At 46.2% G+C, this 24,471-nt stretch overlaps 1 protein-coding gene across 1 annotated transcript; it reads left to right on the forward strand.

The window, feature by feature from the left end:
• The first annotated feature begins 472 nt into the window (after nucleotides 1–472).
• Nucleotides 473–22,919, forward strand: LBHD2 (LBH domain containing 2). Its single transcript, XM_065839524.2, has 5 exons — nucleotides 473–627; nucleotides 10,185–10,287; nucleotides 14,711–14,801; nucleotides 18,551–18,752; nucleotides 19,627–22,919. The coding sequence occupies exons 3-5, from the start codon at nucleotides 14,712–14,714 to the stop codon at nucleotides 19,701–19,703; spliced, it is 369 nt and encodes a 122-aa protein (XP_065695596.1). The 5' UTR covers nucleotides 473–627; nucleotides 10,185–10,287; nucleotide 14,711; the 3' UTR covers nucleotides 19,704–22,919.
• The last annotated feature ends 1,552 nt before the right edge of the window (nucleotides 22,920–24,471 follow it).

Consider the following 24,471-nt stretch of genomic DNA (forward strand, 5'->3'; position numbering starts at 1 on the left):
TCTGGACAAGACAGTGATAGGATGCTGCCGACAGGAGAGTGTGTCCCAGCTGTGGGCTGAGCATGCAGTTGGGAAACTCACTCTGGGAGGAATACCCCCTCCCCAAGAAACCCGCCAAAAGAGCAAAAAAGGTTTATGCCTCCTAAACTCAGTGTCCTCTCAGCAGGGACTGCTGCAGGGAGGGCTCGGGAGCCCTGTGTCAGCTCCACACCCGTGAGCAAGTAAAAGGTGGGGACTGTTCCCCTCCCGGGCCTCTCTGTCCGGCGCGGGGGGCGCTGCGTGGGCTTGGCCCGTGCTGTTCCACGCGTGTCCGCGGAAAGTGCCGGGACCACGACGGCTGCCGCTCCCTCCTCCCCCGCGGGGCGGCCCGGGGCGCGGCGGGGGCCGTGCCGTGCCGTGCCGTGCCGGGGGGCCGTGGCTGCGCGCCGCCCCGCTGGCGCTGCCGGGGGAGTGGTTTCCCCGCGCCGGCAGCGGCGGGGCCGGTCTGCGGGCGGGGAGGTACCGCGGCGGCGGCGGTGCCAGCGCTCGGCCCGGGAGGATGCGGACGCGCTGACGGAGCTGCCGGCTCCCCTCTGCCGCCGTGCATGGGCGGCGGGCGGCTGCCGCCTCGCCTCGCCTGCCCCGCCGGTGAGCCGGGCCGGGAGTCGGGAGGTCTCCGCCGGGCTCGGGGGAGGTGCGGGTGGCGGGGCATGGGGGGCTGCCGCCCCGGGGTCGCCTGAGGAGTCCGGCGGCAGCCCGGGAAGGAGTCGCCACCTGTAAGTCCTGCGCTTGCAGCCCCGCGGCGGCGGCCCGGGTACCGGGACGCTGCTGCCGGTCACCGCGGGGCAGCGGGGCCGGCGGCCGGAGCCGGGCGGTGCGGCGGGTCGGAGCGGTGCGGGTCAGGCGGGAGGGAAGGACCCGGGCGCTGGGGCGGTCGAGCGCGGCTGGGGAAAAGTGTCTCAAATTCCACGCCTGGCTGCGGGCAGTTGCGGGGGAATGAAAGGCAGAAGGTGCACCTCCGCGTCGCCTTGTTTCTCCAGAGGCTTTTTTTGTTGTTGTTGTTAAGGAGAATTCACTGAAGAACAGGTTCTCCTTTGGAAAAAAACCCAACAACTTGTGCGGCAGCCGAAAGGGCTGTGTGAAGGAATCTTGATGAATGAGCGTAGCGCTGAGGGAGTTGTTGGTTTGTGGTCTGCGATCGCCTCAGCTATTCGTTTGTTCCAGTTCTGTTTCTTTGTTTTTCTGGTTTTTTTTTCAAGGTAACTTTTGAGGCGAGGAAACAGGTAACAAAGCACAAATTTAAGACAATAATGCTTTTTCGTACAGCCTAGCTGAACTGAATAAAAGAACATTGAAATCCTGCTTTTCCCATCAGGTAGCAAATGGCATACATACGATCACTTGTAGCGAAAGAAAGAACCTACTTTGCTCTCTAAATGAGGACTATGTTTCACTCTGAGCAAAGGGTGTGAATATTTTCCTACTGCCAAATGAACATACCACAAAAATTTTCTTTTCATCTGGGACAGAGCCGTGTTTGTAGATCTCTGAATGTAGCTACAGTCACGGAGGGGAGTTGGGTTCAGCTGGATGTAGCATTAACCCCTCAAGCTGCAATAAGCAATATACAGAGAGAAATTTGTTTCCATGAGTCTTTTCCTGACTGAGATCTTTACTGGAATCGTATGGTCAGTGGTACAGCAAAGAAAGCCGTCCTGGCCATAGGTTCAAATCTTACTGAAGGACCCAGAAGTTGGTGTTCACGCCTGTCCTGTAGCCTGTCTCTCTGCACAATGTATCCTTATGAGTAGTCTGAAAATGAAGGTGAAGCGGGGAAATCTGCCTACACACAACCGGGCTCAAGCCAGTGTTTTCCATCTCTTAGATTTAATGAGCAACAAATTTTGTGCCCAGAAAAGAATCCAACTCATAGCTCAGGATTTCAATAATTAATATTCCATTTAAAAAACATGTTTTTGGAGTCAACATTATGATTACAGTGAGAAAACAAGCAAACGGAATGACTTGACCTGCTTTCCTTGCTTTCCCCATCTAGCCTGACAATTTGTCAATCCAGTGGAATTTCTTCTAACATCTCTGGTACATTACTTTAGCAGAAGAAATGAATGTGCAAATACAGTCACTACATTCACTCCCTTCTCACAATGATCTCTTTGTATTAAGCAACAGGCTTTTGCATAGATCTGATACCAATCCTACAGTGTCACAGGCTGAAATTGCTCCTTCTCTCATTTCTGAAATTATGCCCCTGTGTTTGAGCCTGTTTAACCACATCTGTCTATTTTGGAGGAGTCAGTCAGAGAAGCCTTGATCTGGGACGGATCCTGTGTCATGTAAGGCAGGAGGAGCCCTGCTGTGACTTCAAGGAGACCAGCATCTGCCTCTCAGCAACAGCCCTTCTCTTTGCTCATCAGATGCGTACCTTCTCTGGAAAAATATGTAAATTAATCAATTTCCTGCATTTTGTGTCATCAAAGGAAGACTCTGTTGCAAACCCCAGGAAAGCTGCAAACCAATAGCAATGAGGTAGAATGAAAAAAAAATGATAGATACCAACGGATCCTTGAAACCTCATCTTAGCCCCCTTTTTCAGCCTTTGTCCCTTGCTGATCAGAAGTCCTTAGGGGTGGGATCACCTCTGCTCTATGGCTCAGAGAGCACAACCAGTGCCATCCCCTGCAGAGCAGATACCAGTGCTGGAAGAAGCTGTGGTCCAGCAGGACAAGCCCCTGCTCTCGCCAGGGTGCCCTATCTGATCCTGCAGCATTTTGCCCCATAGCGCCCATGTCTCCATAGGCCTGGGAGATAATAGTCCAAGTCCAGCTCTTCTGTTGAGACCACTGCAACTTCTGTAAAATACAACCTGAATTTTCAGCTGAGTTTTTTCCTCTGACACGCATGCACGTAAACGGCCTGTGTGCAAATATTTAGGAGACCTCTAGATCTGAAAGGTGTTTGTTAATTGCTTGGCAGACTCAAAGCCCTATTAGTCCATATCTGCTTTCAGTGCTAATGACTTATTAAAAAAAAAAAAGTACTACTTTTTTTTTAATAATTTCTTTATTTTAGCTGTGTGTTGTCCTCACCCTCCATCATGCCCATCCCTACTGCGATAGCACACCGTGTTCTCATATCCTCCATCCTAGGCTGGGACAACTTCCCATACTTGGAAATTCAATTAGGGTGATGGAGTTTTAATTCCTAGAGAAGACGGGCTGCATCTCTGTTGTTAGGTTGTGATGCCGTGACACCTGTGGTTATGCTTTTAATTACCAACAGGGAACATTAAAAGTCTCTTCATTGTCTTTTTTAAATTATTTTTTTTAATATTTTTATGAGGAGTGTCTGGTGGATTTTTGTTTGCTTGTTTTTCAAATCTAACACTTTTACTGCTTTGGCTTTACTAAATTCTCTACTAAATGCTCAATATTTCATCATATTACAGCACGGATAGCACTGTATTCCAATTTCCCCAAAGTTACAGGGAAATAATTAGTATATCTTTCCAGTTTACTTTTCTTATCTAACTGTACCTACCTCTTATTCTATTCTGTTACCTAGAAATAAGCCCAGTGTGACAGACTATCCTGAGTATTATTTCATGGTACCAGAAAGACATCAGACATTTTGCAATCCGTTTCCCATGGCATTTCCATCTAACAATCACCTACTCTGTGTTGATGTTCTAAGATACTTTTTTCCCCAATCATCTTCTGCTCATGGGACTGTGGCCTGAATGCAGGACCATCCAGAAATACCTAGGGAATAGTAGAAAGAAGCACAGGAAGCCAACGTTCATCTGTCACCAGTTCCCATGGGTGCTGTAAGGTGAGGGACAGTTGTGGCATGAAATCTGAGGGATGAAAGAATTGTCATCTTCCAGGGAATATCCCAGAAACAAAACCATGTCTTTCTCAGACCTTTTAGCAACAGTTGCTCTGAATTAGAAGGAAAGATATACTTCTTTGTAAGGTGTTGGCTTCATAAGGTTTTTTTGAGGAACTGAAGCCAATGCAAAGTTCACTGCATGAGCAGAGCTCGGAAACACTCAGCACAAGCATTTCTGATCCCAACAGCAAGTTCTCAGTTGAGAGTATTTGCACAGTGAGTACCAGAAGCCATACCTCTAAAAACATTTAACAGCTTGTTGAGGCTTATCTCTAATTTTGATGGGGCTGTTTTCATAATGAGGTCCTTTCACATCAATTAGCTGCTGAATCTGATGTTAAAAAAAAATAAATCCAGACTTTCTCTTGGCACACAGTTCCATGAGGACTTTGTGGAGATTTCCATGATACTGAGGTCTACCAGCATTCAGAGAAGCTGGCTTAGTCATTCTTCCCATATGCTTTGCTTCTTCCTCTCTCTGCTGCTCTGCACAGGCTTCCTGGCTGTCTGCTCCTCATCCCTATCTCCGAGCATCCTGGCTGGCTGCCCCCTCTCCTCCCTTGCCGCACCTGTCCCTTGTGGCATCTTCTGCGAGGAAGCTCAGGTAGTTTAGTGCTGAGATCAAGGAGCTGGAAAATTGAGCTTCTCTAAAGCAACAAGGAAAAAGAAAAAGAGAAAAACCCACCAAGGAAGCACCCACAGCAAACAGCACTTTGAACATCGTTTGTGATAAAAACTTTGAGTTAAATCACTCTCAAATCATGAGGTTGCGTTCAAAATTGTGTTAGTTAAACACAGGCACACTTTAGTTCTTTTTCCTTCTTCTTTGATCATTTATAAGTCGAGTTTCTAGCTCCTTTTTGCAAACAGAGCCAGTAGGAATTTGGATAACTACAACGAAGTTGAGGTTTGTGTGTGGTCATGGTGCTCCAGGAGCTGGGGATGTAAGAAGAACAAGGGCTCCCAGTGCCTTGCTGTGCAGCACCAGGAGTCAAGGACGCATACTTAGAGCGATCTGCCAGTACCATGCCCTGTGCAAGCCTGTATTTTCTGGTGTTGGTAGTCCATAGATGAGTGCTTGATAAATTCCCCAGGGTGATATTTACCCCAGTAGCTTCACTGGAGCAGGAACAGTAAAAACTGCAGCTTGCTGCGAAGTTCGCAGTGAGAGTCAGCACGGTCTGGAAATAGCAGCCTCCTACCCCTTTTTGCTCTCCCAAACTACATGCTGTGTCTCATGCCGAAATGCCTGCTCCTCCACATCGAGAATCATTTTGTCTCACTGCTTCCTGAGAGAGATCGACATCTTCTGCAGAGCACACGCCGCCGAGGAGGGGAAGGCAGCTTTGGCCTGCGGAGAGCAGAACTCAAGTACTGTGTGGGTGGCTGAAGACAAGAGCTTCTGAAATGCGGGAACAGAACAGATCTCTAATCTCCAGACTCTGACACATATCGCACTTTTCTCAGTTGCTTAGGAAAGAGATTTGCATCCAAAAAGAAGTGGGAGGTTTAAATAGGAGTTCATACACACGCGCATTTATCCTCTATGGTCCCTGTGGTACTCCCATGGAACCCACAACACTTCATAAAATGCATCCATTACAAATGGCAACCAGGGGAAACAAAGAAGCTCTCCAAGTTCCTATCCATAGTGTCCAAAAGCTGAGCTCAGCAGGCAGTTACGGACATGGGAGGCTGCAGGGTGACACTGAGGTAAGCCCTTGTTTTGGGTTGTGCCAAGATGCTGAAGCTAGTGTCCCACCCTCAGTAGAGGTGTACCAGGCATGGTCCTATTTCTGGATGGCCCAGGACACCTGTGTGGCCTGAAGCACTGCAGAGCATAAGCTGTGGCTCCAGCTTCCTAGGACACCGACGTAAGACTAAAGATTAGAAGATTTGGATCCACAGAGGCACGTGGCCATAGAAGACACTGACTGGCATGTTTCTTTGCAGGGACATGCACCTTCTGGTACCATGTAAGCAGCCCCTTCATGACTTCATCTACCGCAACAACCGCAGCTCTGTCCTAGATCACCCACACACCTGCCCTGGCTGAACTGACAGCCTGATCTGCTGCAGCAAGCTGGCCCAAATAAGTCACCCTTTCTTCTTCTGAGTGGAAAACCCTCCTGTTTATTGGGAATTGCTGAGCAGGGTTCACTGTAGCTCATCAGATTTTCTCCTTTGCAGGAATGAAGCAGTAGACCATTGCTTCTCCTGCCTAACACCATTCTTATGCATGCCCTGTCCCAGTTTTCCTTGTAATCAATAGCAGGGGTTTGTTTGTGTAGCACACAAAAAGACTGGACTCCTTGAATGAAGAAAAGTTTGCATTTACCCAGAGGCTTTAGTGGGGTGAAGCAGGGGGAGCGGATGCCCAAGGCTGAACTCCTGTTTTGTTTGAGGTGCTATCTGCTATCAGTGGGAACTGCGTGTGCGCTGCGATTGCAGGGGCGAGCTCCCGGAGCTTGGTGTTTACAGTCTGAGGCTGAGCCCGCCCAGCTGTGCAGGGCACGTCTCTCCAGCACAATTTAAATATAGGGCTGGTGAAACCCCTGGGATTGTCCCATTGAAATAAGAAAGGGAGGGCTCCCGTTTCTGCAGTGCCAGAAAAACTGATAAATTTGAAGGCAGAGCAGTGGTTCAAGGCCAATTTTTGCTGCCTATCTACACTTATTTGTTACAAGGTGCACCTTCAATGTGGCATTGTTAGGCTGTTATAATATTTCCATGAGAGTTCCGTGGGGGAATGATTAACTGAGGAAGCCCAGGAGGGCTGGGTTGTCCCACAGCCCCTGCTAACCCAGCAGCAGCCCTGACACCCTGAAGTCAGGTCTCCTTCTGCCACCCAGTTGTGTCCAACACTGGGGCAGCTGGAAGAGGAAGGATGATGCTTTCAGCTTGGAATGCATCTTGAAATAAAAAGTGACCTGATGTTGGAGGTGCTGCTGCATCTGGGGGAAGCGTTTGGGGCCCGGTGCCTGTGAAACACAGGGCTCCTTTATCAAGAGGCTGATCTGCAGGCTGCTAGGGTTGCAGCCTGTGTCTGGTTCCTATTTCTGTCTTGCTGATGAAGCGTGCTCACCTCAAAAACATGTACTTTGCAATTCACGGTGGATTTATTCTAAGGAAAGATCTCCACTCCTGTGCATGGTGTAGTTGTCTCTCCCCATGGCAAGGCTGGGCGCAATGCAGGAGAGACAGGCAGGCTGGGCTTCCCACACACCCATCTGGCCAGAACTGCTGCAAAACATCCTGTTTCTGCTCCCTGCCACTGGTTGTCCTCCCATGGGAGGTGAGACCACACCACTGGGATAGACCACGTCCTTGTGGTATAGAAACTCCAAGCACACCGTGTGTCTGAAATGCTTTCCAAAGTGGAAGAGAAGCCTGGAGAGCACTTCTTAGTGCCTGGGCTTTTGGCCTGTGCCAAACAGCCTAGGTGGAAATCCATCCCTTTGTCTGGGGTGAGAGGCGGAGGGCCCTTGATCTGGGGGAAGACACCACCACTGAGGCGTTACTTCATCTCACTAGTGGAACCAGCTGTCTTATCATTCACTTGGTTGTATCTCCTTACACTTCACTTGGTGCTGCGGCTCCTAAAGAGGCAGGGCATGACCAGCTCATTGGAGTAGTGCCTACATCAGCTGTTCTCTACTAGGAGGTGTAGAAGGGCTCCCCAAACCCAGGTGAGGGCTGGCCAGGCAGTGTTACCAGTCTCTGAGACTTGAGACTTCTTTGTCACTGTTAACAGCAGCACATGCACACACCATTGGATGACTCTGCGTGGCAATGCCTCAGGGGCTGCGTAAAAATGGCTGTTACTTCTGTTGTGGTCAGGCACAAACACTCCTAGATCCCAGCCCCAACATGCAATGTGTAACACATCACAGTGCGCTTTCCTCAGAGGGGTCCTGCATCGGCCCAGGATGAGGGCTTGTGGCAAATGAGAGGAGGATACAATGACAGCGTGGTGCCCAGCTGATGCACAGCTGACCCATTTCAAGTGATTTAAGGGGCTTTGGGTTCCTCTCAGAGCAATAATGCAGGAGGGCCTGTACAGCTGTGTTGGTACTCCTGAAGCCAGAGAAGAGGTTGGTTATCAAGCTGAGGCGAAGAAGGGCCAGTTAATTTGAAGGGTAGAAGAATGGTAAGTTGGGAGAGAGTGCACGAAGCAAGTGGGCTCCAGGCTAGACTAATCAGCAAAGCAGCAAGGGTGGGTAAAAGTAAGGAGGGATAAGAAGAGAAAGTATTTACTCAAGTGATTTCCAGACTGTTTCCATGGCAGTAAAGGTTTGTTGCATGATCTCAGTAGCCATGCCTTGTTTTCAAAAGACTAAACAGTACTGTAGAAGGAAGGGTATTAGTTTATGTTTCCTCTAGTGTCAGCCAAAGAAGATAATTGCATCTATTAGGTAGATAAAATGAGTGTTTCCTCTTCAGAGAATAAATGCATTCTGGTAGCTTTAGACACTGGCAACACTCAACTCTGCAACAATCTTGACCGGGAAGAAGTTTTTCTGGTACTGTTAAGTACAGCTGTGTGGAGCTGGGAGAAGGGACTTCTTCCACACTGCAGTCCTCAAGTGATTTTCTTTTTATTACAGCTTACAAGTAGCTGAGCCCCGGGGGCTGACATCCCCTCTCAGACATGGCACACAACACAGGACAGAGTTCCTCAAAAGTTTGGAGAGGAGATTGCTCTGGGGTCAGTTCAGTTTAGGAGTCCTTTTTTGAGACTGAAAAATGTTATGGATGTGGGTTTAATTCACTCAGTACCGTGTGTATCCTTATGTACTACTAACCCAGCATCTGAAGATCCCTCTAAGTAATAACTGGCCTGACTTGGATTCCAACCAGTGGCCATGTGGTGCCCAGTTTGTTATTTCTTACACCATTTTGTCTCTCCTTGAGACATGACTCAGTGTAATAACTGTTCTTATTACACTCAGTCTTTTCAAAAGGAGAGACTGAAGGTATGTGAGTTCTCACTGCATTTTCCTGGGGTTAATAGCAGCGGTTTTGTAATGTGTAGTGGGATAAAAATCTTCTTCCCAGAGTATTAGATAACACAGTATCGGTTGCTCTCTGCTTTCCATACAAGAGACAAGCACTGAGTGTAGTAATGAATTTTTAAGGGATAAAACATTAGCCTCTCTGAAGTCGGTTTGATCATTGGTTAGGAAGGAAAATTGCCAGACAAGAATTAAACATTCTGAATTGAATCCTGGGGATGGAGATGTGAGTTCCTGCTTCCCTAATTTGCAATAAGTGTGGCCTGTGGCATGAGAAGAAGCTCCAGAATGCAATGCACAATTTTTCCACTGTCACTGTTTCTGAATAAAATCAGTGTGTAGTTAATCCAGTGTTATAAATCTTGGTAGGAAGGCCTTCGGAACAGGTAGAGTCGTTTACTCACTTGGGCTGGAATCCAAACCGCTGGAGGATAAAACACTTACACTAGTGCCGTTCACTTCGCTGAAAACACCTTTTTCCTATCCAAGGAAATAGCTGTGGCTGGCATGAATATATATTTGGCAAGCTGTGGAGCTAAACAAATTTCTCAGAAAATCATCTTTGGCCAAGATACTGACTATATTTCAGCACTGCAACTCCTCAAGCTCTTCAGCTAAGACTTTCTGACAGAGAAATCGTAAGAAATTGGTGATTCACACTATGAAATGATGGGATCCTCACCTCTGCTCACCAGGCTCCTTGTCCTGATACCAGGCAGAGTAATACCTTCACTTTGGAGTAGACCTTTGCAAAAATAACTTCTGTGATATCTGTAAGAAATATGCAGTAATGCAATCCTAAGGTATGCTTCTTTCAGCATATTCTGTTGTCTTTGTATCTTGACTGGTAGCTTCTTGAGCAGGAATCTTGTTCTTTGATGTTTTGAACCATGTCTCACTAAACACACTGATCCTGCCGAATAAGGTATACATTTTTATTTTCTGGTTTTACAACTATCATCAGAGTTCCTGTATGGAAGAATTTCAGTGTCCCATTTTCAGCAGTTTTTATGTAGCTTACACTAAGGAATAAGATCAGATTGCAAGGTATTTCAGCTAAGAGCTTTGGGTGGTTTTGGAACATTAATTGCCTCTGGAATTCACAAGGTATGCTACAAGCTGCATCCTTAGCAAGATCAAATTCCATCTGGTGTAGAAAATCATATAGACCTTCACAGCAGGAGTTTCTGCAGCAAGGTTTTGGTAGTACTGTTTCACACTGGTTGCTGCCAGCATTGTCATTTTGGTTGCATGCTCTGAAACTTGTATTGTCTCTTTCAGGCACTTTTAAGATTTGACAGACTTCGTACAATACTTCATCAACAACGTGAACGCTTGCAGCAAGGACGGTTTTTGGAACTGACGTCTGTTGACGTGATTGAAGGTAACACACTCTTCTGTCGCTGATAGGGACAGACTTTTTAGAAGGGCATGTTACGACAGGACAATGGGTAATGGCTTTAACTAGAAGAGGGGACAGTCAGGTTAGACATGAGGAAGTGAGGGTGGTAAAACACTGGTCCAGGTTGTCCAGAGAGGTGGTAGATGCCCCATCCCTGGAAACATTCAAGCTCAGGCTGAATGGGGCTCGGAACAACCTGATCTAGTTGAAGATGACCCTGCTCGTGACAAGGGGTTGGACTAGATGACCTTTGAAGGTCCTTTCCAACCCAAACTATACTATGATTCTATGATTGCCCTGTGCTCACCGTTTGTCCCATGGAGCCTTATGCTCTGGCTGGGCATCTCCTCTGTTGCCCATTCTGGTTGGTGAGGTGAGAGCAGGATCAGGCCTCAGCTTGGGGCATGTCTGAGCATCCTCCAGGCTGATCCTTGCTTCAGGCAATGACTGTTCCCAACTGTGGCTCAGCCTGTCCCATAAAATGTGCTTTTGCCCTTTTTCTTAAGAAAATCTCTGCTTGTGTTGCAAAACCTGCCCGTCTTCCAGAGCCACAGAAGTGCTTCACGTTTTTTAATTCTGAAGGTGGTCCTTATTCAAATACTGTTTTACCATCAGGAACTTCACAGGTCCTTTTTGCTCTCTGTTCCAAAACTAAAATAAAAATGCATGCATTGTTTCTGAGCACTTTCTCATGGTAGTTTAGCACTTGTCAACCTATATATTGCTCTGTATGTTACTGGCCTTGTTAGTGCCATCTCAAACAGCGGAAAGTGGGCTGTGCGTTTGCTCCGTGCCCCTGAAAAAAGATAAACATAGTGTGGTCCTGCGACTGTAACAGTTGCATTTAAGATAATCTTCTCTAAATGTAGTATTCACACAGAAAAGCCAGAAGCAATCTTGCTTTTCTTTTTTTCCCTAATTGGTATATCTGAGCTTAATTAAACCAAGGGGAAGTAAATGCATCTCTTAATTCACTGCTACAAGAATTTTAAGGTTCAAAATAGGTGACTCATCTACCAGAACAGAATTTATTCTTTGTTTGTAAATGCTATTTATTGCCTTGTTTTGCATCACTATGACTACTGTGTCATTGGTGATATTATCACTTACTGTACCTAAAATGAATGCAGGACTAAATTTAAAATAGATATAATTCTGACAATAATTTGCTGTATCAGCCACTCTTCTGTTTTATGTAAGTACTTCTCACGTAAAAGCAGGAGTAAAATTGACTCAATATTTTTCCATCAAAACTGTCTGAAAAGTAAAAAATTATCCTGCACATAAATCATATCATAGGTAAAAAACCCCTAAGCAGCAACCAAACACCTTTTTCCGGTTCTGTGGCTTTAAAAACAATTCAGTGATGTCCTACAAGTGTTTTTAAGCTTCAGATGAACTGCTTTGCAGTGGCATTCTCGTTTTTTTTTACTTCTAGGTATTGTTAGTTGTAAATACCTAGTTAAGCTTGTTAGAAGCATCACTGCTTTTGCAACCCATATAGATTCTTCTATTTTCCTTTACTAAGTGGAGGCTGAGAACAATTAATCTATTCCAGTTAAAGCCTAATTATTTTGCCAATTGCACGGTCCCGTGTTCTTTTCTGAAACACATCAAGTACAATCACTTCTGCCGTCCTATTCAATCAAACCCTTAAGTTGCACAGATTTTGTGCAAACGGCCTGAGCTTCAACAGCTTGGGAACTGATTCACTGAGGCATCTGCTGTAACACTGGCAGGACTGTCACCATTTTCCTAGCCAGAATCATGTCTTTGTCATTTAGAAATAATCTGCAGGGTGTAATGTGGTCTTAGGGAAGCACGGAGTCCGTTATTGCTCAATAATAGAATTTCATGAGGTCTTAACAATGTCTTTGAGCTCATATGACACATTTGACAGTGCATGTGTGGATGCATCTCTCTAATGTTCCATGGAACAAGGACAGAGGAGTGTTTTAAACACTTGGTATGTATTGAAAGGCTGCTAAAATAAACCAACCAGCTGTGGGCAGCTGCAGAGGTCTCCTACTGGCAAGTGGGTACCAACCCCCAGGACACACAGCACTGGGACATGTCTTCTTTGTAGTAGCAAAGCCCAAGACTACATAAATCCTGGCCCCACACAAAGCCACCGAGATTATTTTCAGCCAGACATACGCTTTCTTATTTCCCTTTCCCTGCAATCCAGGACATCTGGGGATGGAGCACTGAACCCCAAAATGGATCTGAACAAAGGATGTTAATCTTGGACATGGTCAGAGAGTGGGGTCCAGCTGTGGCCCAGTGTGGTGGCTCACAGAGGCAGTGCTGGGGGGCAGCAGGAGGGACACAAAGGGGTCCCTCTGGCACCAAGGCTAGGGCAGGGAAAAAAGGTAAGAACTGCATGAGCATCAGAGGCGATCAGAAGGAGGAGGCAATGGAGGGAGTTCTGCTTTCCTTTTGGGCAGGGAGGAGTCCAGGGGCACAGCTCTGTTCTTTTAAGTGCTGTCTTGGGGTGTAAGAGCAGCTGTCACAGCTGAGCCCTCAGTCACCACTCCAGGAAAGAGTCTCCCATTTCCACATAATCAGTCACTCGGTGTTGTCATCCATGGGTGCCCAATGGTATGGTCCACTGGATGCTGCAGGAATCCAAGCAGGTGTCCAGAAAATAAATGCATTTTACTGATAAAGTGAATTGTGGTGTCCTGCTCCTTCCTGCTAGGGAAGGATATGGGACCAAGTGAAGGCAAGGAGCTCAAAACTGTCTTCCTAGAAGGCAGAATCTGTTCCTCTTCTACTGTGCTGTGGTTCTGCAAGGATTCAGGCTGGGATGCCTAGGTCAGGGATTTGGTTCAGCCTCTTGCTGAGTTTCAGAGCCTGAAACACAACAGCCTCTCCTGTTGTGTGAATGTGTACCAGGAACATGCAGTTTAATTCGGTGTTTGTTGGGTCCAGGCCTGGCACTTCAGGGCTTTTCCCTAAGCTGATGAATGCTTGTGGGGTTGGTTCCTGTCCCACAGCTGAGCTCAAGTGTCTCCTGGGTCTGCCATGCTCTTTTTTAAATATGATGCAGTGGGAATGAAGGTCTCTGCGATATCACGCTGCTCTGTGCTACAGGTAATTAAAGTCATTGTGAAGGGTTTTGTAGTAATTGCAGATATTGTAAAATTTAGTTTTGTGGGGTAATTGGTAATGTAAAGCCTGAAACAAGTTGTCCTTAAGATGTTTTAGTTTGCATTTCTCAGTAGGAGCAGCCTTTACAAAGGAGGCTTTTGTGTGTGAAGCAGGGCCAGAATTAATGGCATCATTTAGTCGTGCCTAAAGGGGTGCTTGCTGTGACAGGTGGCAGGGCAGTGGGATTGATCATGCCTGGGTTCTGTGTGCTGCAGGAGGCTCCAGCAGCCAGAAGCTGCTGTACCTGATGAATGTCAGCTAGAGAGGGTGAAATGCCTGGGGCCAAACCAATCCAGGGCTGATGTGTTCCCATCCAAAATGAACCAGGCTACTTCAGTCAGACAGAGTGGTTCAGGCTTTGTTTGCTCCTATGCACTTAATATGCGTTATGAAGTTTTCAGGCATCCTCATTTTTTTCAGCAGAATGCTGTATCTATAAATCTCGAATGTGAGGCAAATCCTTGCACTAGAGATGGGCGATTGCCCTGCCACGGGCTGGGCTGAGGCTCTTGTCCCTCTGCCCTGGGCTGCCAAAGTGCCCTGTGGAACAAAGAGATGTCGAAGGCCTGTGCTGAAGTACTTGAGGTGCCAAACAGCACAGGGGATGGTTAATGGAGACATAAGCTGCTTAGGTTCCTAAGTTTCTGATTTAAATGAGATTTAGGTGCCAAACCTTCCCCAACACATTTGAAAACCCCACTCAACACCTCTCTGAATACTCAGGCAAGTAAAGACTACTGAAAATCTGGCCTTTAGACATCAATACAGCTGGTGTGTCTGAAATTAACAGTTAAAGAAGAAGTGCTGGCTCATGACTAAATGGAAGAGACATCTGGGAAGAGCAAATATTGAAGATGTTATGGAGAATCAGAATATAATTCAAGGCTTGTATTTCCACAAGTAACTTTTTTGGTCAACAGACGCAATTTCTGAGCTCATATATTAGTAATGAACTGGTTGCTGATAGCATGGGAGGACTCGTATTTTCCTGCTGATGACTCTGGGACTCTGCAGGGGTTCTCTCTGCTCTCCTGGGGGGGCATGTGGGGTCCGTGCCCTGCTCTGCATCACGGCATGCAGTGGTAGCAGTTGGCTGGGAGAGTAAAGGAAACACTTATTGGGGGTCTGCTTAGAAAGGACAGTCTGTAACACAATTATTTTAGCAAATGTGAAAAACCAATATCTTTTGTTAAATTAACTATGGAGCCAAAGCTTGGAGCTGAGTTTTGCCATTCTGATTTAATATTCACAGCATGACAGAGGTGATGAACACACGGGAACCAGTGATGGAGGAATTTGCGCTCAGCCAGAGTCCTGAAGAAGAAGGAGGCCCTTCAAGCCAGGTAACTTCAGAAAAGCTAGGAAGTATCCAGAGCTGCTTTTCAAAAGTGATGTAACGCAACCAATACCTTTCATACACGTAGATGTAGAATTTTAGAGCACAGCTGCCAGAAGAACAAGCCCTGAAATAGATGTTTGATCCTACTTAGGTTTTATTTTTGAAAGGTAGGAGTTCTGGCAGGAGGGTTTTGTTGGGTGCCAGGCTTTGGGGCACAGTGACAGTCATATCCAGCCCCTGCAGGGATGCAGGCAGAGAGGGTGTTTGTCACCAAGAGCTCAGATATGAGCAACCATGATGAAGACATCCAGCCAGTACTGTACCACAACTTCTGTACAACCACCCCTGTAGTGAGCTAAGTTTCCTCAGGCTCAAAGGGAGCTTCCATTTTAGCAGAGAGACCATTTGAAACCATTGTGTAATTCACATAAACAGCTGTGGCTTTGTATAAGCAGTGCTGGCCAAGGCCATTTGCTGGCAGGTGCAAGAGCATTTTCTGTCCCCAGGCGGTCTCAGACACCCACTCGCATACCCGCCTGTGGCGCTGTTTCCAGCAGGAGGGATCACGATGTCCCAATTTCCCCCTGTGACAACCCCCACACCCCGTTTTGTGCTCTGTGGTTGTGCTCATGAGTCTTGGTGTCACTGCCAGCGGGGCCAAACCACCTGAACATGTCCTGGTGGACTTGAGTTGCTTCTCAACACAGGGTGTTTTATTGCAAGCTGACTCAGAAAACTACTGTTGCAGGTTGAAGTCAAGCATTTGGAAGCCTGAGAAGTCAGAGATGAAATTTTGCAAATTCCTTTCAGATCATTTGTGTTATAATGAAAGGTTGTATGGAATTAGAGAGCATACCATAGGCTTTCCTGTGCCTCCTCAGCCACGCAGGATAGACGCTGCTCACACAAAGAGCTCATTTTCAGTATTTTCTTTCCTCTTTTTCACTGAGTTTTCATTTTGACTTAGTGTCCAAACTCTCTGCCAGCTCTGACTCCACGTATGTCTTGAGGGCTTTTCTACGATGTCTATGATTGTATGCTCCAGAGGTTTTCCCCCAGCTCCTTTACCCTACCTCTCTAGGGGAAGGTGATACCATCCATATTTTAGTGATGGCCAACTGAGGCGAAAAAGCAAAAAGAAACGAGAGGCAGCACAAAGTCGGTGACTCAGCAGGACAGCTAGGTTTCTTCCAGCAACTTCCAAGCACTCTGGCCAGGAGACCAGTCCTTCTCTTGCTGCAGTCTCCTGCCCACTCATCACACGCTCCCGCTTCCGCAAAAAAACACAGCGAGACCCGACAGGCAGCTCTGCTTCCTGCCAGTCCTGACTCATTCCTGGAGGGACGTGGTAAATACTGGGCTCCGGTGGAAAGAAACATTATGTGACTGTTGTGAGAAACGGCCAGATGAGAATGGCACAAACAAAATAGCCAAGCTGAGGCTGCACAGGTGCCTTTCCTAAATTTTTTTGCAGCTGTAATAATCTGTCTTTAGCACATTTTTAGATTGGCCTGTGTCATTTCCTAGGGCTTCAGAAAGCAGACGGAAAAAGCAGAAATTCTGTTGCGTTGGATCCCCCTGCCAGGGTTTGCCGGCAGACCTGGGGACAGGGTGGCTGTCACGCAGCCCTCTGCCACTTGAGCAGGCTGAGCAGCAGCTGAGGGAACAGGTCACTGTGACCTGTGCACACTGCCCTGTGAGGAAATAGGGCAATTTGCCCACAATTTTATGGCTATTTTCTGCCAGCCGAGCTATGGGGCTCAGGGAACTGGGCTCCACCATGGTTCTGAAGAAGCATTCACTGCTGCTCGGGGATGTCTCTGGACTTGTCCTGGCCAAGGAGATTTTACCTTGTCTCATATTTGGAAATAGCAGAATCATATTAGCAACTTCTTAAAAATTCCTCCCAGTCAAGACAGCTGCCATGGAAATTTCTTTCCAAATTATAAACAGCTCAGGAGGAGGCTGTGTAATGGGAAGTTGGGGGAAACTTTTCTGACAGGCAGCACAAGCAGCGTTACTTGATCAGGACGAGTTATGCCCATGTGGGTGCAGCTCAGGGCGGCATTAGGAAGGTTTACCTGCAGTGACTCACTTGCTCCAGCTACACTGAAGGGGCTTTCTCACGTAGAAAATTCCTTCTTAATTGTGTCTCACTTTGCAACAATAACAACAATATACATTTTTTTACCTTCATGTTGGTTTGCAAAGAGTAATGGATCCCTGCAACAATACTATGGAGAGTGAGGGCATGAGGATGAGAATTATCATCCTTCCCCATCTCCAAAAGTCAGATACAGGCATCACAGCAATGACAAAAATGGGCTTGCTGCTTCTCAGACGTGTAGAAAGAGAATTGCCCCTTCCTGAGGGTTTGCCTCCCCATGCCAGCTCTGATGCCAAGTGGGACAACTAAACCCTAAGCTCTTAGACAAAGCAGCTAATGGGATGAAGGAAGGTTGCAAAGGCCATGGAGCAAACACTTCCAGTGGGTTATGACACCGTCAGATCCCTGGCAGTGTCCTGGAGGGTATACCTGCTTTTCTGGTGTCTAGGGAATATATGAGTGTCTCTGCCTGTGCTCATAGCAGGAGCTGTGCTGAGACTGAATCACATAACAGCAGTGCTCATTCTCACCAGAGGCCCCAGGTCAGCAGTGAACATGTTGCAGACCTGCAGGACGTTCTCACCAGCACACAGAAAACCTGAGGCAGCACCTGGAGTTAAACCGGGATGGTTCTTGCTCTCAACCCCTAGTTCAGTGCCCTAGTCTGCACCTTGCTTTATTGTTACATATAGAATAAAATAACGCATGTAGCATGGAGAAATTTACAGCTCATTAGTGCAGGTATGCGGAAGTTTAAGAAGCCAACAGGTATGGTTTCAGCAAAGCAACAACAGAGTTTGTCTTGTGTCAGCATCCTGGAGGAGCTAGAACGATTTTTCCTCCAAAAAAAAAAAACCACCATTCCAAAACAAAGTACTCTGAGAGATTTAAATGAACCGGCTATGTTGAAAACAAGAAAGCACTTTCATGTGTTACAGTATCCTTCACTAAAAAGATGTAGCTCAGCTTCAGGCTCTAATCGCTGCATACTGTTTGACCTGCAGTTTCAATGCAACAAATGAAAATTATAGCTGGCACCATCCTCGGTGTAAAGATGAGCCCCATCTCTGGGGCTACCTGTTTTGCGTGAATGCATCATAATATACAGTGTTTCACAGTACAGGAAATAGCTCTGCAGAATGGTGGCTTCTTAATAAATTGTCACTGCAAGAAAATAAAAATATCAGAGTGAAAGGACATCAGCTAGGAGGGCTGCAGCAGCCATTTAGCTTAGCATTACAGCAATGACCTTTGTGTCCTAAAAACCCACCAGAACCGAAACACGAGTGTTCAACAACATAATGAATTTTGTCGCCTGAGTTTCCATTTTTACTAGGCATATCACACAAGTCAACGCAATTGCCTGCCTGACACACTGGCAAAAAAAGTCGGTTCTTTACCCAGTGAGGGACAGCATGTGCAGAGGAGGCTGTGCTGAGGCATCTTAGCCCCTCTGCGTCCATGTTTGGCTGCAAGGAGCTGGATGCAGCTGCTTGTCCTGCACTGGTTTGAAGGGTTTTTTTGTTGGATGTGGGAATACATGCCAGATGTAGAAAGGATGCTAAGATAGAATGTGTACTCTGCTTGCTCTGAATATGGAGCCCTGGGCAACGCTTTGACCAGCATGTCCCCACATGTCTCACCAGGCCTTCCCAGACTCACGTGAGAAGTACCCCAAGCTGTCCAAAAGACTGCCATCGATCGTGGTGGAGCCAACCGAGTCCGGGGAGGTGGAGAGTGGGGAGCTGCGCTGGCCTCCTGAGGACCTGAAATCAGCCGAAGACAAAGGTCTTCATGGTGACCAAAGAGTCTGTGTCCAGCAGCAGCAGCAGCAGATGGATCTGGAAGGTCTGGAAGAGTAATTTTCATCCTTGTTCCCCATTGTCACAATTTCAGCCACGCCATGCACTGAAGTTAACAGGATACCAAAGAGCAGTAGGTGCTTGAAGATGCCCAGAAACACCTGCACTGGAGAAGGAGTCCTGTGGACTAAAAATTTCCTTCTAGCTTCTCAGCACATGGTGCTTTCATCTGCATGAGGCTCATTCCTAGCCACTCGCGTGGCCCACAGGCAGTTTACTGCACATTAGCAGTTCACTCTAGGAAGCAGTGATCCTGTTTAGTAGCTTGTGTCTACCTCCCTGTCTCCTAGCCTAGAAGTGAAGTATTTAACAGCTGCACATTTTCAAAGCATCCTGGTGTCCCAGGAATGCATTAGTGTAGCAGGAGCTCACAAATACGTACACACAACTAGTAGTGTCACTGTGGGGTAAATATGGCTAATGACAAGAGCTTGTTGGAGTGTAGCTTACATAAGGAATACTGCAGTATGGAACTGGTCTGTTTGTTTGTTTGTTTTTCATCTCAGTGCTCTCCTTTTCTCTTTAAGAGCATGAGAGTTCCCATTTCAGTGCACCAACATTTGCCACCCAAAAGCCCAGAGACAGCAGCTGGGATGGGGTGCAAGCTGCACCTTCCCTTATCTTAAAAGGGGTGATGACAAATGGTCTGATCTTGAAGTGTCAAATCACCTGTTATTCCAGTTGGCCTTTTGGGGTGGTGGCAACCATGGGGTTTGATCATTCAAGAAGGAATATGAGCCACCCAATCTATAGCTTGACCACCAGGTTGCACATTGTGGCCTAACATATCAGCAGGGAATCGAATGAAAGCTGTTGTACCTGTATGGGGAAATAAACACTGATGAACCATTTCCTTGCAGATACCTTAGTGCACCCGGGTCAAGAAGTGGAAGACAGTACAGATACTCTGGAAAGCAGAACTGAAGAGGACAAGTAGGGACTCCATGGCCTCCAAAGTGAAACTTCATTGTGAATGTTGTTGGAAAGCTAACACACTCTGAAGACATGTCAAAGTAATCTGTATTTAAATCTGCAAGGTTTTTATTTAGTTAGTACCTGGTAAGAAGCGTCTGGGCTTTAGAACTGTTCTTTTTGACGTTTTGATTTTCAGGCTGGGATTCATATTATTTGTTTAATTTTTCCTTGGGAAACTGTGGGACGTGTTAGGAAATATGAGATTATCAAGGAAAAAATGCTCCTAATTTCAATTAGCACATTTCATTGGATTTACCTTTTTCAATCAAGGCTGCTTTCAGGTATCAACAGCAGGACAAAGGGGTTACATTTCTACAGGAGGGATGTCTTAAATCTAAAACCTTTCTTGTTTTTAGCCATTTAAAACTAGCACTGTGATATTATGGACAATAGATGTAATATAATGTCACCATTTGATTTTGTATCTTTTGTATAGAGACACAAGTGTAAGATTTGCCTCCAGGCTGCTGCCCTGGGGCAGCCCAGAGCAGTTCTCTCCCTTTGGCTTAACCTGTGCAAATTTGAATGAACCAGCCTTTTCTTAGCCGCCTTTTCAATAAGGCTAATGCTTGGGAAACGCTTTCTCGCTGTACATTGATGAAGCAGATTAGCTAGTAGCCGGTGCTTGTGGAGTGAGGCTGTCTGTTTGTAGGCTTGGTGGGGTGGATCGTGCTGTTTGTGCACTCTTGAGGCCCAGGTCCAGCCATGGTGTGGGGTGTGTTCCTCTCCCTTGAAGCCAATGAGATGGCTCCCGCTTCTGCCAGGGCTGGATTTGTCCTGCCTTGCTAATAGAAATTGTTGTGACAATTCTTTTGGTATGTTTTGTGTATAATGTAGGTGCAGAGGCCCAGCTGTTCCTCCCTCATCCCGAGCTGGGCAGTGGTTGCGAGTGGGTGACGGGCACTCCATAGCACGGTCCATACCTGCTCTCCATTTTGGCCGATTCCAGGTCCTCCCCATGCCACCCACAATAGGAGGGGGTGGAGGAGGATCCAGGTGGTGGGACATACACCTGCCTCCCTCCTGCCCGACTGGTGATGCCGGTGGGAGCAGAGGTGCCGGGGTGACCTCGCCCACAGCGCATCCCACTTGGCTTTGGTTGCAGGGCCACCTCCTGGAGACCAGAGCTTATGGTGGGACAAGCTGTCTCTGGACACCTCGGGCTTCCAGTGGATTTTCCTTGGGGATTTGGGGGCCATTTTGACAGGGGTGAACCCATTCCTGCACAGGGACCTCTCAGAGAGTCCCTCCCACTGTCCCCGGAGAGGCACCAATCTAATCCCAAAACGCTACCTTTTGGACAGTGTTGGTGGAGGTAGATAATGCGTGTACTCAAAAGGGTTTGACTCTGTCAGTGATGAGTGTGCTGTAAGCTATGAAGTTGGCTTCCTCCATCTCTGCAGAATGGGTTCTGTACTTTCAATTAATGTTGCAGCCAGAAGAAGCCTCTCACTGTAGGTGGAATGAAATAACAGGATTTCTTCCAGTGTTAACTCCTAGATTGACTTCCAAGTGCTTTCTTTTCTCCAGTAATAATTTCCTCTAATGATAACTTTTAATTGTGTAATGGTGGGCAAAATTTACTGGTCAGATGTATTAATAAGTTTATACCTTCTTAGCAACCAAATTTAATATATTTACTTACAAATAATTCTGTGCAATGAATGTTTAATACAAAGGAAAGAGACTATTTTACTTCAAAGCAACATTAATTTATGTACAAAACTATAGCTTATTATTTGGGATGTTTGGGATCTAAACCCCTTTTTATAAGCAGTGTAGTATAGTATAACATGATCCTTAAGTTAAACTTTGCTGTCTCAACCTGTATAACAATCTGTTTTGCCTTCTTGATGTAGACTCTCTTCCTTACACTGTCATGGATTTTTTTTGTTGATGAGTGGGATTCTGGTCAGAGCACCGAATTTCGCCAGAACAACTAAAGGTTTCAGAGCACCTCCTAAATCTGGCTGCCCTCTCAGTCACCTCCTTCACTGGTGACAGTTTTCTGGTAAAGCCAATGCAACAAGAACAAGCTCAAGCTGCGTTTTCGGGCAGCACCTGAGCAGCGAGAGGAGGTCCCCTGCTCAGCCCCATCTGCAGCTGGTTGTGGTGGGAGGAAAGCTGCGCTGGCAAGGCGGCCGGGCGGATGCGAGGTGCTCTTTAAACACTGTTTTTGCATCAACCGTTAAGAAGTTTCACAAAACTCTGGGGGAAAAAAAACAACAACGGTGACGACATATTTTTAGCTGTGTGATTTCCTTTCAATCTGCGTCTGCCCAGCTCTGTGAGGAATGACGTTAGACATATCACTAAACTTGCTTTTCGCTTTGTAAAAGGAAAAACAGTTGTTGGGAACACTTCCCCCAATTTTATGTGCTCTCTATCTGCTTTCAGACACTCCCTCCCTTCCTGCTCTGGATGGCTCTTATCCTATTTCCACCTGAGGTCAATGGCACTTCCCTAAATAAGTTTCCCAAAGAAACAACGAAATTCTACATAAACCCTGAGAAAAACACCATGCAGCAGTACTTTTTACATCCTAGTATGTAAAGCTACACCCATATAGAAATGCCAGATTTTCTCCTTCCAGCCTAATTACTCCTCTGTTTTCCTTTCCGTCTTAATGCTGCTCCCTTGAAGTATTTTACCTGAAGCAAATGGATACTTCAGACTAAGCTTTCTCCTAAAGCCGTGTGGCCTCATTTTAACCACGCAAAGCCAAACTCCTCCTCCCATTTTTATTTTTCTGAACATGGGCCAAAGGCCCTAGAATAGGAGAGCAAGATAGAGAAAAAAATGGTTTTATACAAACAAGACCTATTTATTCAACTTGCTGGCCTATGAATGTCCACTTAATTTGTCTGTGTGCAAGTGTTGTCTCTCTAATAAACTCAATAGTTGTTTTGTATTTTTTTCTGGATTAAAAGCTTTGTAGAAACTAAAAAGAAAAAAAAAAAAGACATTCAGTCATATTTTTCTAGTCTGGCTTGTAGAATATTTCATGTAGTGCAGAAAGGAAGTTTTATGGAGTAAGACATTGTTGGATTTTGCTCTATTTCAGTTCTTTCTAATTTTGTAAAATGCCACCTGTACATAATACTCTACTAATGTATGTCATGTAGATGTATTACACCATTTAGCCTATTAAATGCCTATACTGGACCGACTGGAAGAAGTAATGTGTCCACAGTGTCTCGGTTTAAAAATACAAAGGGTTGTTTGTGGTGGTGTGCAGCTCCCGTCCTATCACTCATACCCACGTGCTCCTTCTCAGACAAATTGAGATTTACATTAGTAGCAGTTGCTGTTTCCATCTCTTTCCTTCAAGCCCTTCCTAAACCAGGCAGCTCAACATTCGCTGCTTCTGTCTTGGGATTTCCTTGCTGCCCTGCTTGATGCGGCCCCTTTGCCCTGGCTGGGACCCTGCCCCTGTGCCTGCAGCGAGTCAGCTGGCTCATCTGCCTTCACCTTTTAATGTCATGCACATTTTTAACATTTTCTGGAAAGTCTATTGTGGAGCCCAGCAGGAACTCACATTACTGGAAACCTATACGCCGTGCAAGGAGAGCAGTGTCATGTGGCAGAGAAGATGAGAGGCAGAGATAATCTGCCACTGAACAACCAATTTTTTCCCGAAAAGTCAAGTTACCAAAAAAGCAAAGGATCAGATTACTGGAGGCTGAGACTGCCACTTACTTTTGTGGTTCAAAAGCAGCTGCTGCATTCCAAGATGGGTATATCAGCGTGGCAAAAAGCTTTGCTTGGGGTCAAAGCCAGTTTCGCCCCAGCATGATTAGGGAAATTTTCTGTGTCCAGGTGGGAGGCAATGACCCCAGCTTTGGGACTTGGCAGTGCTTGCAAACCTGATGCTTAATGTCACTCAGTACTGGAGTTTCCATGCACCGTGCATGGAAAAATCTCACGTCCAGGCATATATTACCCTGGGGGTGGGGTGGCAGAGTGACCAACGCTGCCTCCTTCTCATGTCCCTAGGAGCCTTCCCTTCCTTCTGGGGTTTTCCTGCGTGGTGTGTGGTGTTCATGTACATAAGGATGCAACAGGTGCTACCTGATGGCTCCAGGGGATGCAATTTAAACTGGTGCTGGTTTTATGTCGCTGTGAGATCTGTGCTGAGTCCTGGCTGTTCTCTTTCCTTGAGGCTGAAGGCAGGGGGAGGTTTTCTGTAATTAACTATATAGGATGAACATCAGAACACTGTTGTCTTGCTCCTAACATATTTTAAACTTAAATCCACTGGATCCTCAGGTTTATTTAATGTTATCCCATCGATATATTATGAGATATTTTCATTTGTCTTTGATTAGACGTCTGCTTAGTAGTTCTTTCTTTTTAGATGTATTCTGTTTGATTCACCTGTCTAAAGGATCAAATACCATTTTCAGTGGAATTAACCTTTATTTATACCACTAGTAAGAGATGAAAATTGTTTTTGTTGATGTGAAACTGAAAAATGTCATGTCTAAATCAAATCAATCCTAATTAGTATTTTTACCTTCCCCCCCAAAAAAAAAAAACCAAAAACAACAAACAATATTTTTGTGAATTCTTTTGTGGAGAAAAGTGATCCTTGGCAGCTACAGGGAGCCATGACTCTCATAACAAACATCACGGCCCTCACATTTATGTTATAAAAGCTGTTACTCACATGCACTGCTTCCATCACAAATTAGAGCAGGGCACCCTTCTTCCCATTATCTTTGAAAACA

Source organism: Patagioenas fasciata, chromosome 5 (assembly GCF_037038585.1).
Source record: "Patagioenas fasciata isolate bPatFas1 chromosome 5, bPatFas1.hap1, whole genome shotgun sequence".
NCBI classification, from domain to species: domain Eukaryota; kingdom Metazoa; phylum Chordata; class Aves; order Columbiformes; family Columbidae; genus Patagioenas; species Patagioenas fasciata.

Excerpts from the sequence above, each read along its gene's own strand:
- LBHD2 (XM_065839524.2), top strand. The coding sequence starts at position 14,712 with ATGACAGAGGTGATGAACACACGGGAACCAGTGATGGAGGAATTTGCG. Across the intron at positions 14,802-18,550 it reads AAGGAGGCCCTTCAAGCCAG|GCCTTCCCAGACTCACGTGA; the intron begins GTAACTTCAGAA and ends ATGTCTCACCAG. Across the intron at positions 18,753-19,626 it reads GCAGCAGATGGATCTGGAAG|ATACCTTAGTGCACCCGGGT; the intron begins GTCTGGAAGAGT and ends ATTTCCTTGCAG.